The following is a 16,626-nucleotide window of genomic DNA, read 5'->3' as shown; positions in this document are numbered from 1 at the left end:
GCTGCTGCTGCTCAGAGCAGGTACGCTAATTGGACAGGTAGTCTGGCCTTGATATCAGGCAGTTTTCTATGTGCCTCATTCTATTAAACAAAGAAAGTGATATGATTAGTTTTCCAACATGCCCCTGCTTCAGATGCCAGTGGCAGATTTGCTAGTGCAGAGTAGACAAGAGCATATGAAGAGTGGAGAAGGGCTTCCAGCAATGGTGTAATAGTTATGGATGGAGAATTTGAGATGTGAAAAGCAACATGTTGCAAGTTGCTAAGAGCATTCCTCAGTTCGTTTATGTAATATAGGGCAGGAACGGGGAAAGCGTTGCACTCCTGCTTTGCTTGTGCTGAGTCAGGCCAATGGAGTTCAACAACATCTAGTGGGCCACACATTCCCCAATGTTGTAGGGCATGCAACGTGTGTATGTTGGCTGTTGTTCCATCTTGACCCGCTTTCTTCATCCGTTACTCATTTACAGGTTTTACGGCAAGATGTATTTCTTGCCATAAGCCAATTAGATGTGGTGTCGGTAAATGATGATGAATCCAGCAGGAGGATTTCTTCTGTTTAATCTGAGTTGTGTTTTTCACAGTCTATAAATTGAAAAGTTTTACTATGCATCTATTTCTTAAATCAGGATAATAAGAAAGGGGTTGGTGGAAAGCTTATATGTTAGTGTTACTCCTATAGCAGAAAAAGGAGGCTTTTTAAAGCCTTTATTTAGCCGAATGAGCTGGACTTTGAGTCTGCACTTTTATAGGATTATGTTATTAACTGTATATTCTTAGTACAGTTTTAATATTATTACTATGCCAATTCATTTTGTACGATAAGCTTTTTCTGGTGTTGGTTTTGAGTTTCTTAAACAATTAAACACAATGCCAAAAAGAACTAGCGCTGTGTGCAAATGACCTCTCAAAATCCTCCACCCTGTTTGTGGGCAGAGAAAGTGGGTGAGCAATTTCTCAGAAATTCTATGACCTTTTCTCAGAGGTAAGGCTCACCATTGGCAGGGGTTGTAGCACAACATCTTTGCTTTTTCTTCAGAACTATCATTGTAAATGGCAACAACATCAACTGTATTGGCATCCTGACCCTGATTTTACATCTTCCACAGTGCCCCATACCTGGCATAATTCTGGGGCATTAATGGGAAAAGAGGGAAGGTAGCCACCACCGTAAAAGAAAGGTGAGCCAAATTTGGAGGAAATTCAGCAAAGTGGCATTTTGGGTAAGAAACAGGAAGTCGCAGAAAGTTTTTGAGAAAAAAAAGTTCTGAGAAATTTTGGCTCAGCTCTGCTTATAATTCGTCAGGGTTCAGCACCTTTCCCAGGTCTTCCAAACATTACACTTCTGGGGTGATACATAAAAAATGCACACTTTCCCCCCATTGACTAAAGTGTGAAAGTTCACAACGTTTAAAAACGAGCAGGGTTTAGGTGTGCATTTAAAAAAGTGGACGCTTTCTTCATGAAAGTGTGAAAATGGTACTACTTAAAAGTTGTGCATTTTCAAAGTTGTGCATTTTCAAAGTGTGAAGTTTAAAAAGTGCACTGTTTTAAAGTGCACATTTTGCTAACATGAATGCGAGTTTGGGAATCTGCGAACGTGTTTGAAGAACATTCGCGGTTGTGACTGAGGCATTTTCAAGTCATTTGCAAACTTAAACAAAATTCTCATACATTCCTAGTCCAGATACAGAGAATAGGTGGAGCTACTGCTGTGCCAAAGGATGTCCTCCAATTTCCTGGAAATTTTCTTCCCCAATGAAAGACACTTCTATTCTTCTGCCCTATTCTCATTCTTTTTCAGTGGTGTTTTGAGCTTACCTAATCACTGTGAGGTGGCTGAAGGTGGTGTATGTGTTTCTTTCTTTTACATGAATTTCCGTTGTTCTGTAGCCTCCCAGGCTGCCTACACTTTCTGAATTGTAAAAAAAAACACCTATGGGAAGAAATTACCTCATGATGTCTTCCCTGGACTTTAATTGATGTGCGGGAAGCTGAGGAGGCTATAGGTTACTCACTGAGTTAGAATCGATTGAAATTCAGATCAATCTCCATTCTCCAACTTGATATTTGTGTTAACTGTCCCAGAGAATCTTATAAATGGTTACAGGATGGAAAAAAATCTGTATGTGTGTAAATGCTTTAAAAAAAACTTCTAAGCTCTCATAGCTCAAACTTGTCCTTTAATTTGTATTGTATTAAAGTATTTTTCATTAGACCCCAAATTTCAGACGTGTTAGTGTTTACATAGGGCAACTTCATCTTCGCTACATTTGTAGTGTGTACACACCACTCAAGTTTGATTTTAACTGTTTCTTACGGTTTCCATTATTTGGGGGAGTTGCTCTTGATTTTCACATCATGTAGGGGTAAAGACAGCTGTCCCTTGTGCTCCCCTGAAAGATGATTCCAGCTTTGAAGGGGTATTTGGCAACATGTCCTCTGCAGAGCTGCCTCCTACGTCAGTAGCATTGGAGCAGTAATGCTCCAATCACTATGTGGGGGCCCACAACCTGAGCAGCAGCTTGAGGTCTGACTACAACCGGAGGCAGGGATGTTAGAAAGTGACTCAACCCCCAGCATCACGGCTGTCTTGAGTGAGAGCCTGAGCCCATTGGATCAGTGGCCCTTGGGACCTTAGGATCTGTACCCTCGGATCCTACAGCCCATGCAGAAGGGTCTCCCTCCACTCCAGAGACCCTCTACATTCCCATGTTGGCCTCTCAGTGTAGGCCCACCTTCCCCAACCTCAGCCCTCCAGACATGTTGGAAGTCCAGCCAGCTACGTAATCAAACACTATCTGGAGGGAACCAGGTAGGGGAAGATTGGTGTAGGCAAGGAGCAAGAAAATTGATTGAGTAGAGGAGGCCTGTCCCTTTAAGGCCTTCCACTCCTTTTTTTTTAAAAAAAAAATATTATTAATCTTTCCCCCCTTTTATTGTGAATTTAACAAAGCAAAATAGAAAACAAACTATGAAAAGAAAAATGAAAAAAGAACAGGAAATTACATGCATAGAAATATCAATGTTCCATCAAGTACAACTCTTTATTAAAAAGGGGGGAGTTATGCATAAATGTCAAGAAAAGCAGACCAAATATCCATATATTTATCCACTTGTGACTGCCACCTATGTAGTAGTTGTTCAAATGTTGATAGCATTGTTAGGTCCTCAGTCCATTGTATTATGGGAGGTGAACATTTATCCTTCCAACATTGTAATATCAGTCTTTTGGCTGTCAAAGGGGCTTAGGAAATCTATTTGCATTGACCGTACGTTAACTTCCAAGAAACTGGTAAATAGTTTAGGAGGACATGCATGTCATTCAATATTAAAGACTGTTCCAATACAAAGTTTATCTGTATTATGACCTCCTCTCAAAAGGAGGTGACTATTGGGCATTGACAAAACATACAAATAAAAGAAGCATTAGGGGCGTTACATCTCCAACAATTACGCTACAAGGCCTTCCACTCATTAAGGAAGGGGAGGAGTCTGGGACATGATGCGAACTTTATTGTGTGAGTCGCCTGGAGAACATTTTGTTATGGGGCGTCATATAAATGGAATAAATAAAATAAATGATCTGGCCCGGGAGAAATACAAGTCTTCAGTTCAGTGGTCCTTGGCTTTATCGGAACAAGGTGATCCCTCGAGCTGTCTGCAGTTTTACAACATCCAGTCTGGAGTTTGGGCTCATTTTTTGATTTGTCCAACATCCCAAACCTTAGCTAACATGGGTAGAAATGAAGAATCAATGAAGTAGATTCAGTAGAGCCTGTAGAAATCACGCCAACAAATGTTGACTTGTTTTTCTCCTGAATTCTGTATTCTCCCAGGCAAGGTCTTTCCGTTTTCACTCCCCTTCAGTGAATTGCTAGCAGTAGCATAGCCTGTGAACCTCTTTGCAGCAAAATGGAAGGAAAGTGATTCATTAACGATAAGGGTAGATATAGGTGCAGGCATCACTTAGAAGAAAATGAAGTCGGGGTGAAAATGTGGGCAGTTGTTCAGCAGAAGTGCACTGACTGCAAGAATCGTTGGTGTGAAAAGCTTTGTGGGAAGTGGGTATATGTATGCCTTTGGAAAATGCAGTTTCATAAAATATAAAACCATACTAGCCTCATAGTTCTGCATATTTATTTTATTTAAAATATTTGTATGTGCTGTCTGTAATTTGTTATTACTATGATGTCTTTTTATTGGTTAGAAATAGTTCACCTTTCAGACAAGGATGACTAATAAAATAGATAAAACTTTTAAAAATAAATTAATTAAAAACCATTTTTTTAATGATGCCCTCAGAGGGAAAATCCTCTTTGGTATCATTGCTTGGGGAGCAACCTGCCACCCAAATATGTGGGGGAACCCCTGGATTCGGTGTTGTCTGCATAAATGTTTTATCAACTGAAGCTGATAGCACTAGCCATGATCCTTTCTGAATACGTCAAATCTTACCTGTTGCTCATCTCACCTGTTTACATCCAGAGTAGTTTGCTGTAAAGTAGGTTGCTCATCTCACCTGAGGTTGCATTTCAAAACAGTTCAGAACCTTTATTTTACAGATCTCATTTGTTTAAATGAATTGTAACCACATTCTTGTGTGGGAGAAAGTGACTGGGTTCAGACAACATGATAACCAATGGTTGTTTAAATAGTCGACAGTTGGTTATTTAACCCACCATTGTGCGGAAGGATTTTATTAACCAGTGGTTGGTTATTTGGCCAAAATAAGCAATGCAAATAACCAATGCTGTGCAGAGTTGGCTATTTGAACCACCACTGGTGGTTATTTTGTCAGCCACAGCATTGCAAGGCAAGAGCATTCAAAGTGGCGGCTGCTGCTCTAGTCTAGCCGGCAGGATACATTTTCGGCAGCAATGGCTGCTGGGATACTAGCGGGAGAACTGAGGGGGGGAGAGAGAGGGGGGATGAGTGAGTCAACTCAGCATGGACTGATAGTCAACTCTACACTGATCCTAATCCACACCACCGTTGATTATTATCATGTTTCATAGGGAGTACCCCCTAGATCAGCGGTTCTCAACCTGTGGGTCGGGACCCCTTTGGGGGTCGAACGACCCTTTCACAGGGGTCGCCTAAGATCATTGGAAAACACATATTTCCGATGGTCTTAGGAAACTGTATTGACTGAACTATGTCATGTATCTTCTTTTGTATTATTAAAGCTATTGTTATGTATTATTTTCATTAGCAAACCATCCCATGACAATGGATCGTGTAGAGAAGAACGAAAATAATTTTATGGTTGGGGGTCACCACAACATGAGGAACTGTATTAAAGGGTCGCGGCATTAGGAAGGTTGAGAACCACTGCCCTAGATAAACAACTGTTGAGTTGATTATTACCCCACCGTTGACTATTGTGATGTCTGAACGCAAGCCAGTAAATGGGGTGAGTGAAACCCAATACCTGTCCTATACCAGTAGTGATTTTAGTAAAGGTCAACTTGTGTCTCACCTCTCCACTGTGTTTCAGGTTACAACATTTCCTCAGTCCCATAGAATTGCAAACAAAGCCAACCCCTTCACATCCATGCCCTTTCGTTCTGTTTCCTGGTGTGATGATAGCGTAGAGGAATATTGCAAAGTGTCTAAGGTTAGCTTTTCTCTCCCTTTCCTATGCTCCAAACTCATCACAATTCCTTCCTTGCAGCTATCCATTGCAGTCTAAATCCAAATGGTATCGATCTCTCAGTCCACACGGAAGGAATTAACCTGCAACTTGAAGGCGAGAGAGTGGAATCGTCCTCGCTTAAGAAGGAAAACGCCTCTAAGCTGCCTGAGTCAAAAGGGACGCCCAAGAGGCAGCAAGCAGAACCAGAAACGTCTAAGGTAGGCATGACCAGATGCAACTTCATGTATGTATGTATGTACTGGATTTATACTCTGTCTTTCTACCAAAAAATTGGCACTCAAGGCGGCTTACAAAACAGTTTAAAATAGATTAAAACAATAAAACAGATTAAAATAGAATAAAAACATAACAATTACAGAATAAAAACCGTGCTCAACACACAGACCTAGTTATAGTCCAAAGACTTTCTGGAATAAAGTGGTCCTTGCCTGCCGTCAGAAGGATAGCAGAAAACAAATCTTCCTTGGGAGTGAATTCCAAAGACTGGGAGTAACCACTGAAAAGGCGTCGCCACCAACCATGCCTCTGATGGTGGTGGTCTTGAAAGAAGGGCCTCTCCAGAAGATATTAAGGACTGAATGGGGGGTTGTATGGGAGAAAGTGGTCTTTATATTCCAGAAAAGGAGGATCCACATGTTTGTATGCAGAAGATTCCAGGCTCAATGCCTAGAATCTCCAGTGAAAGAGAACTTGGGCAGAAGAACTATACAGGACCAGGTGCTTAGGGATACAAGGTGAGGGAGGGACCCTAGCTCAATGGTAGAGCACATGCTTTGCATCTAGAAGGTCCCAGGTTCGATCCCTGGCATCTCCAGCTAAAATGATCAGGTAGTAAGTGATGGGGAGGAGCTCTGTCTGAGACAATGGAGAGTCGCTGCCAGACAAAGTAGGCAATACTAGCTAGTTGGAGAAATATTTATTTATTTATTAAATTTCTATACTGCCCCATAGCTGAAGCTCTCTGGGAGGTTTACAAAAGTTAAAAAACAGTGAACATTAAAAAGTATACAAAATTTTAAACCATCAAAAATATAAAAACAACAGTATCCATTTAAACAACAACCATTCTGGAGTCCATTAAAAAACAAACAAACTTAGCATATGTTGTTAAGTGCTGTTAAATGCCTGGGAGAAGAGAAAAGGCTTGACCTGGCGCCGAAAAGATAACAATGTCGGCATAACAATGTTGTCACATTACGCCAGTCCTTTTCCAGCTTCATTGGCTGCCAGTCCAGGTCCGGGCCCAATTCAAAGTGCTGGTATTGACATTTAAAGCCCTAAACGGTTTGGGGCCAGGTTATCTGAAGGAACGCCTCCTCCCATATGTACCTACCCGGAATTTAAGATCATCTACAGGGGCCCTTCTCCGTGAGCCCCTGCCAAAGGAAGTGAGGCAGGTGGCTACTAGGAGGAGGGCTTTCTCCGCTGTGGCACCCCGGTTGTGGAACGAGCTCCCCAGAGAGGTCCGCCTGGTGCCTACACTGTACTCCTTTCGTCGCCAGCTGAAGACCTTTTTATTCACTCAGTATTTTAACACTTAATTTTAACGTAAATTTAAATTTTACTCTTTTAACTCTGTATTTTAATCTTATAATCAACTTTGCTGTGTGGTTTTATCCTGGTTGTGCTTTTTATACTGTATTTCGTAATTGTGTTTTTAACCTGTTGGATGTGTTTTGTGGTTTTAATTTTTGTGAACCGCCCAGACAGCTTCGACTATTGGGCGGTATAAAAATGTAATAAATAAAATAAATAAATAAGGTGAGCCTCATTGGGGAGATCATTCCATAATTGAGGGGCCGCCACTGAAAGGGCCCTCTCCCTTGTGGCTGTCATCCGAGCTTCTTTTGGAATAGGGCTCATCTATACCAAGCAGGATATACCAATATGAAAACGGCATTATTATTATTATTATTATTATTATTATTATTATTATTATTATTTATTTATATAGCACCATCAATGTACATGGTGCTGTACAGAGTAAAACAGTAAATAGCAAGACCCTGCCGCATAGGCTTACAATCAAAGCAGTATATAAAAGGCAGGAGCCACACTACTGCTTTATAGTGGTATTGAAGTGCACTGCAGGATCTACACTACTGCTTTGTGGTGGTATTGAAGTGCACTGACAACTGTTGGGGCCCATGACGCATCTACACCAAGCAGGGTACAATACTATGAAATCATTATATGGAATGTGTCAATGGGCCCCAACAGTTGTCTGTGCACTTCAATACCGCTATATAGCAGTAGTGTGGCTCCTGCCTTTTATATACCACTTTCATAGTGGAATATCCTGCTTGGTGTAGATGAGCCCATAGTCTGATCTGGTATAAGGCAGCTTCCTGTGTTCCTAGTAGTAAGCTGAAGCTGATAAGAACAATATTCCTTTTCTTTTCTCTCCTCCCACTATTGGCAATATGGAGAATTTTCATCTAAAGAGAGCGGAGTGTGCACAGCAAAGCACTGCCTTTTTTAAAGGAATGTATGACTGCCTTGACCCCAGGGTGATACTAGTTTTATTGGGACATAGCCAATCAGAAAAAATATTTGAAGTTGGTCAGGTTGCAAATAAGCAATCAATAAGCTAATTCAAATGTCTTTTTTTTCCCTTTACAGTTATCAAGACCAGTAGGGGTTTTGTTCTTTGTTTTTTGCATGATCTGCTAGAGAAAATGGATGGTGCTTGTCCTTCTGCTTCAGATTTCCTAACTTATGAATCTGTTTTCTTTAACTGAGGTGGAGGTTGCCTTATTTATTTAAAAGTCTTGTGACAAAATGTAGTACAGTGTGATGAATGTACTCCTGCACTTCTGTCCGTTAATTAAATCCCTTTTAGGATTTGTACTGCTATTCATTACACTTGGGCCACATGACAATGCTGTCACTGATGGGGAAAAACATACCAGAGGAATACTTCTTTTTTTTCTCCACTTCGTCTTGTAATTAGCCTGACGTTGAGGACAGATGGTTTTCACTTAAGTGTCACAGGCGTGCTAGCACTTTGCATTGATATAATGACACCTAGATCAATTCCCGTGTTAATTTCACCGTCAACTAAATTAACTAATGCTGTCCACATTCATTGATTTGGCATCTGTCGTTCTCCTACCACCTTCTGTTTGAACAGGAATGGGGGCCAGACTTGTTGCTGATCCTGCAACATTAGTTGCGTAATCAGAAGAACATAAGAAGAGCCATGCTGGATCAGACGGAGGGTCCATCTAGTCCAGCACTCTGTTCACACAGTGGCCAAGCAGCTGTCAACCAGGGACTAACAAAGCAGGACATGATGCAACAGCACCTTCCCATCCATGTTCCTCAGCAACTGGGGCACACACGTTTACTGCCTCGAATACTGGAGATTGCACACAACCATCAAGGCTAGTAGCCATTGATAGCCTTCTCCTCCAGGAATTTATTCAACCCCCTTTTAAAGCCATCCAAATTGGTGGCCATCACTACATCTTATGGTAGTGAGTTCCATAATTTAACTATGCGCTGTGTGAAGAAGTACTTCATTTTATTTGTCCTGAATCTCCCACCAATCAGCTTCATGGGATGACCCCAGGTTCTAGTATTTTGAGAGAGGGAGAAAAATGTCTCCCTATCCACATTTTCCACACCATGCATAATTTTGTACATCTCTATCATGTCTCCCCTCAGCCTCCATTTTCCCAAGCTAAACAATCGCAGCTGTTGTAACCTTCCCTCATAGGGGAGATGCTCCAGCCCCTTGATCATTTTAGTTTCCCTTTTCTGCACTTTTTTCAGCTCCATAATATCTTCTTCTTTTTTTTAGGTGCGGTGACCAGAACCGTACACAGTATTTTAAGAGTGGTCTACACTGCTCAAGTTTCAGTTTACAACAAAAATGTGCAAAATTGATGTGATAGATCTAGAGTAATAAGCCTTACACTACCATATTTTTATATAAGAAGTTTATTTATTCATTTATTTATTTATTACATTTTTATGCCGCCCAATAGCCGAAGCTCTCTGTTCTGTTCTCCCTCTCTTCCCTCAAAATTTTGAACTCCACATGTGGCCACGCCCACAAGGGCTGCAGTGGGGACAGGAGGGGGAAATTCAAAATTTCCTGGTTCCTCTCTATTCGGCCCTGGTTAGGCCTCATCTAGAGTATTGTGTCCAGTTCTGGTCTCCACAATTCAAGAAGGATGCAGACAAGCTGGAGCGTGTTCAGAAGAGGGCAACCAGGATGATCAGAGGTCTAGAAACAAAGCCCTATGAAGAGAGACTGAAAGAACTGGGCATGTTTAGCCTGGAGAAGAGAAGATTGAGGGGAGACATGATAGCACTCTTCAAATACTTAAAAGGTTGTCACACAGAGGAGGGCCAGGATCTCTTCTCGATCCTCCCAGAGTGCAGGACACGGAATAACGGGCTCAAGTTAAAGGAAGCCAGATTCCGGCTGGACATCAGGAAAAACTTCCTAACTGTTAGAGCAGTGCGACGGTGGAATCAGTTACCTAGGGAGGTTGTGGGCTCTCCCACACTAGAGGCCTTCAAGAGGCAGCTGGACAACCATCTGTCAGGGATGCTTTAGGGTGGATTCCTGCATTGAGCAGGGGGGTTGGACTCGATGGCCTTGTGGGCCCCTTCCAACTCTGCTATTCTATGATTCTATGATTCTTTGAAAATGTCTGCAATGTTGTTCAGAAAATTGGCAATATCTTATTTATAGCTGTATACTGCGGTGTATTGGAGCCAAGGGTTGAAGCACTGGGTCCTTTTGGTTAGCTGGGCTGATGATATCATCTGCCTCTTCTCTCAAACTGCCCTGTTCCCTCTGAGCTTAGCTGCAGTCCTCACAGTAGCTGGGAGGGGGGTAAATGAATTTTTCCAGCAACAATATATTTTTCAAACCACCACCACCATCACCACCACTACCACCATTTGAAAGCAGTGGTGGTTGTGGTGGGACTTGCTCTTGAATGGGCAATTAAGATCCACTAGGTTTTACAAAAGATAAAAACTGGTTAAGATAAAAATTGCTAGAACTGGTTTGTTGATATGGATCAACACAGCTTGGACTTTCCTATGGGGACTATCGTGATGAACGCCTGCACTTCAAAATTTACCACTATGACTCAAATTAATCATAATGTTATGATTTATAATTTTGGATTAGATATGGATATAAGGAACAAGGACCCACCCAGCTTACGTGATGGTCCTGTGTAAAAATGGCAAAGTTTTGAACTCCAGTCCTGAGTGAAATTCATAAGATACTTGGACAGCAATTGGAGAGAACACCGGAATTGGCGCTTTTAGGACTGTTTCTGGGAAATTATAGAAATGGTTCCTTTAAGCCATTGGCTGGATTTTTGTTGGTGGCAGCTAGATTGGTTATTGCTCAATTTTGGAAGCATTTAAAAGAAGTTTCGTTGGATGCTTGGTGCAGTTGGGTTTGGAAGGTTGCCTTAACAGAAAAATTAACAAATAACTGACAACTGGTGAAAATAAGTAGGAAACACAATAAATTTTCTGTGGATTGGTATCAATTTTTTATGTATGTTGGTAACACTCAACTTCATAACACTCTGCGTGTAGCATATCGGTCTCTCTAGTTCATATGAACAATGTATTCTGTGTTTTTCTGCCTTCATTTATTATGATTATTAATATGCCTAGATTATTGCATGTTGGGGAAGTTATGAAACAAAATCCCTAAATAAAATAATAATAATATTAATAGTAATAGTAATAATTACAATAATTAAAAAAAAACAGATATGGATTAATAAGAACAGTGGTTAAAATGCTAATTGCAAAAAAGGTGGAACCCATGTTTTCACTATTTTTTTTAATAAATAACACTGCAATGATGGCTAGTGAAAACAATTGTTCTCAGACAATAGTCTGGAACGAAACATGTACATCCTCAATACTGTTTCAGCTGAGCAAAAAGTACGCATATCAATATTATGCCACTATTCTGTCTCACATGTGGCTAGAAGTGCCCTGTGTTGGCCTGTCTTATGAGTTAAATATTGTGCTCCAAGTTTGACTATTGAATATCAAACTTTTTGATATAATCAGGGCCTTACTGCAAGCGAACCCAGTTTCACCTTTATACCTGTTGTGGAAGTACCTTAAACATTCTGGGGAACTCTTTGGCTGCGTTTGGACAACATGATAGTTAATGGTGGGGTAATAATCAACTTGACAGTTGTTTATCTAGGGGGTACTCCCTACACAACATGATAATAATCAACCATGGTGTGGATTAGGATCAGTGTTGAATTAACTATTAGTCTATGCTGAGTTGACTCACTCATTCCCCCTCTCTCCCCCTCAGTTCTTCCTGCTAGTATCCCATCAGCCTTGCTGCCAAAAATCTATCCTGCCAGCTGAACTAGAACGTCAGCACTGCTTTGACCGCTCTTGCCTTGCGATTCTGTGGCTGACGAAATAACCAACAGTGTCCAAGGAAAAAAGCAATGGTGCCCTATTCACAACTCGATAACCAACTGTGGTTCCAATAGCCAAATCTGCACAGTATTGGTTATTTGCATTGGTTATTTCAGCCAAATAACCAACCGCTGATTAAAAAAATTCCCTCCACACAACATGATAACCCATGGTGGGTTAAATAACCAACCGTCAACTATTTAAACCACTGTTGTTTATCATGTTGTCTGAACCCAGTCTTCATGTCCCTCATCTTAAGAGAATAATGTACAAACATCCCATTTGGATGTGTAGCAGATGTCAGATTTATAGTTTCATGGTGAAGTCCCCTAATAATTTGGATAGCTCCAAGACAAAGTGATTCATTCCCATGGACCTTTATATGGAGAATTATTCCTTGCATCTGCTCAGGGGTACAGGGGTACAGAATTTTTATGGCCATTAAAATTTCTGCACAGGAATTGGATTCATCTTCTTAATCCCAAAGATATTGTGTCCTCATTGTAGAGTGAATCTTGGCATAATTGGGTTTCTTTTACATTGACTATTAGAGCTAGAATTACATTTCCCCCTTTAAAAAGTAATTGTGTTATTATTATATCACAGCCAGAGGCAAACTATTGGATCTCAAGGAGAAAAAAAGATGTAGAAAATTGTTTTAAAAAAACCAAAAAACTTGGCAGTTGAATTGATCTGATGCCCTCTTTCTCGACAAGTTGCTTTTAGAAGTTGACATACTGTACTTTTAAAGGAGAAGAAAGAAAACTGTAATGCAGCTCATTAATGTTTTGGGTCCTTTTTCATGCTCTCCCTCTATATAATTAGTTACAAGAAATTACATCAAACAACATTAAGAAAATGACTAAAGGAGCTAAGAAAGATGATTGGAATTGTAAAACACTTATTTCAGGGTCAAATTAATCACGGGCGTAACTGACTGAAGATCATGGACTGGTTCAGCCCTCCTATTTTTTTTCCTTCAGTGCCAGCTAGTATAGAGTGGAGTAGAAAGGCCAAGACAATGAAATACCCATATGGTTTCTTGAATTGTTGGTTAACCCTACTTGGGATTCTCAGGCATATAGCTCAAACCTGGCCCACTCTCTGTCTGGTCCTTTGCAAATCCTGATGGTCCGTAGTAACCTGGTGGCCTTTAGCTAGTAAACATGGGTGCAATACTGCAAAGAGCAGGGCCTGGTTCTTGGAAAAGCTGAAAGCAAGACTGTGAACACTGTATGTTAAAACTACTCTATGGCTCGGGTCCAGGTTATCTGAAAGACTGTATTCTCCCATATGAGCCTGCCCATGTTCTGAGATCTTCAGGGGAGGCCTTTCTCTCAGTCCCACCAACATCCCAGGCACGCCTGATGGGAGAGGGCCTTCTCAGTGGTTGCTCCAAAGCTCTAGAACTCCCTTCCCAGGGAGGCTAGACTGGCTCCCTCTGCTACAGTTTCGGAGGCAGGCAAAAACTTTTTTGTTTCAGCAGGCTTTTGGAACTATACTGGACCTGTGCTAATGTATTGGATTCCCTTCCCCCTTTTAACCTGTTACAGTTTTTATTTTTTTTATGACATGTTTTTAATTTTACTGTAGGTTTAATTCTATTTTAACTTTTGTAATTTATATTTATATGTTTTAATTGTATTATTATTATTATTATTATTATTATTATTATTATTAGCTGCTTATCAGATATATGGAACTATCCTGTGGTTCTTCTTTCTCTCTCTCCATGAATGTAGGACCAAAATGAGCTCTGTACAACTATATAACTAATATGGATGTAAATGAAAACTGGGATCTAGCAAAACGTCTTAGTTTTCAACAGTAATCACTGTGCAAGCGCATGCACTCTGTTAGTCATAGCTGAACATCAATTCACTCATAATGTCTCCTAGAAGACATGTGATGCTTTCAACGCAATGTATTGATGCCTTTGTGGTGTAAGTAGAGAGCTGGTAGTCACAGAATCAAATTCTTCTCCCATTCCCACCCACTCCTACTCCTGAAAAGAAAGCCACTGACTTCTCTTCTGCTCGCATGACCCAAATAACAACCTGTCAAAGTTATTCATTGACTCATCACATGGCAAGGGCAGAAAGGCAAAATTGAGTCAAGGAGCCTAAAACAGGTGTAAAACAGAGAGGGGGAAAGTACTGAACGTCATCGGTCATCCTGTCACTTGCATCTGCTCCAACTTGGATGTCTTTTTAGTGACAGGGAGTCCCCTTCCTACTTGTCTATTGTGCTTGCTTGAATTGCTTTCAGCTGATTTCACCTGACGATGCAGATACAGATACAGTACTACTTAGAAAGATCTGTTCTGCAACTTGCCTTTTCTAAACTCTTGGCTATTCTGGCTCATGCACCTTTGATGGAGGAGGAGGCAGCTGTTAGCCGCCTTGAAGCAGGGGGTTTGTTAGCCCCCATCTCGCTCACCCTAGTTCCGAATGGGTTTGTTTACAAATCAAAGGGGATGAAAGGGAGTCCAAAATTCGGTGTGCAAAAATAGTAGAGCAGTGATAGTTTGCATTGGGTGTTGTACTCAAGCATTGGAGTGTAAGTTCCTACCCTTAATAGCCAGTAATGACTGCTAATAAGTTTACCAGTGATGGTAGTACAACGGAGCTTCATGAATTCTGGCCAATTCAAAATTTCCCCTAGTTGCTCAATTTGGACAGTGGGACAGCAATGGGAAAGATATTGGTAAGTTTGGGCATCTCTATTCTTTGCATATCTGTGGGGTTTGCCCAATGCTGGCCTTAATTGTACATGTTTTAATCTTGCAAACTGCCTTGAGTCCCAGTACTGGGGAAAAGGTGGGATATAATAATAATAATAATAATAATAATAATAATAATAATAATAATAGTCTGTGATCTGTATAAATTATATTCCTGCTCCTGCTAATCAAAGGGAAGAGCAAATCACTAATAGCACTGTAACACCTCCCCTGAAGACTATTGGAAGCCTTGTTCCCTCTTTCTAATTCTGAAATTTTACAAGTCACTGGTCCAAACAAGAACCCAGAGTGAGTCAGAGTATGGGCCCATACTGTTCAATTGCTCCTGCTTGTCTCCTCCTACTAGCAGAAGCAGCTAAATAACCCAAGGATGCTCCATGTTTAGCAGTGTCTGAACCCAGAACTCTGGCTCGTCTCTCCTCAACAAGGTAGAATTAGAACACAGGATTAAACCCTGAATTCCGGGAGAGACAAGTCAGAGTTCTGTTGGATCCTGGAATGGATCTTGGTTATGTTTTCCATTGATTTGTTAATTGCTGAGGATCTGGAAGAACAGAAGACTCAGCAGAAACTTAAAGGTCAATTCTACACCTGGACATTGAGTGTCATAATTGAATAATTGTCTAACTGATTGTCTTCAATTAAGGGTTGCAAGGAATTACATCATTGTACAGGTTGTATGCTGGAAGAAGTGTCTTGATGATAAAAGCAATTTCGAAATGGAGACCCCATGTGACTTAGTGTTTAGAATGTTGGAATGGGGCTCTGGAGATCTGGGTTCTAGTCCTCTCTCTGCCATAAATCTCACTGGGTGACTTTGGGCCTGTCACTGACTCTCAGCCTAACCTACCACACAGGGTTTTTGTGCGGATAAAATGCCATGTAAACCGTCTTTGTTTCCTTGCAACAAGAAAAACGGTGGGATGGAAATAAATAGGTAATTACATAGGGAGTAAAAATGTTGGTGGGAGCAGGGAGAAGATCAAAGTATTAGAAAAGATTTTAGCATAATCTGTTCTTTTAGACCCATTGATTTTTCTTTTGACCTATACCCACTGCCTAATTCCACAAAATCACAGAGAATTAGCAGTTTATATGGGTTGTTCCAGCCAGGATTACATATATGAAGTACTGTAGATTGCCAGTTGATCCACCCTGAAAGCTGCAATCTTACCTGGGAGTAAGACCTATTGGACTCAATAGGATTTACTTTTGAGTAGACATGTATAGAATTGTGCTGTACGGGTCTGCTTAGACATGATGCGGGATCTTGCACTTAAGGTGAAACTAACAAGCTAAATAAGGATTATGGAAAACAGGAAAGAGTGGGATAAATTTATTGCAACTTAGTTGCTATTTTCTTAGATTTTCAAGGAATGTTTATAGCACCATTTATTTTTCATTGTATATATAATTTGCTTGGTTTTGTATATTACTTCGTTTAACTGATGTTTTGATTATCCTAATTATGTATAGGTGAATTTAAAAAGTTTCATGAGATTTACCTTTCCTGTATTGAAATGAAATGCTTAGCTCTTAATAATTGCAGTTGGTTGGGATCACATTCCAAAAGCTGCAACTTTCGTACTGTAGTTATACTTTGCATCCTTGTGATGCTATTTGAATTATTTCTTCTTCTTTTTCTTCTTCTATACAAAAGCTTTGCAATGGGTTTGCAGACCAGCCTTCAAGTATTTAATGGCTCACTTTCTTCAATAGTGGAAATGGTAGAAATAGTTTTTGAAAAAAATAAAACAGAAGGGGAACATATACACAATGTCTTGATG

General features: G+C 40.5%; 1 protein-coding gene across 1 annotated transcript in view; it reads left to right on the top strand.

The window, feature by feature from the left end:
* Positions 1-16,626, top strand: part of SAMD12 (sterile alpha motif domain containing 12) — a 223,624-nt gene that overhangs the window by 16,386 nt on the left and 190,612 nt on the right. Inside the window, exon 2 of the mRNA XM_063131091.1 lies at positions 5,677-5,855. Coding sequence (XP_062987161.1) covers positions 5,677-5,855 — 179 coding nt within the window. The remainder of the gene's footprint in view (positions 1-5,676; positions 5,856-16,626) is intronic.

The sequence above is a fragment of the Elgaria multicarinata genome, chromosome 7, assembly GCF_023053635.1.
Source record: "Elgaria multicarinata webbii isolate HBS135686 ecotype San Diego chromosome 7, rElgMul1.1.pri, whole genome shotgun sequence".
Taxonomy (NCBI): domain Eukaryota; kingdom Metazoa; phylum Chordata; class Lepidosauria; order Squamata; family Anguidae; genus Elgaria; species Elgaria multicarinata.
Note: the sequence above shows the minus strand (reverse complement) of the source record. Positions and strands in the feature narration are given on the sequence as shown.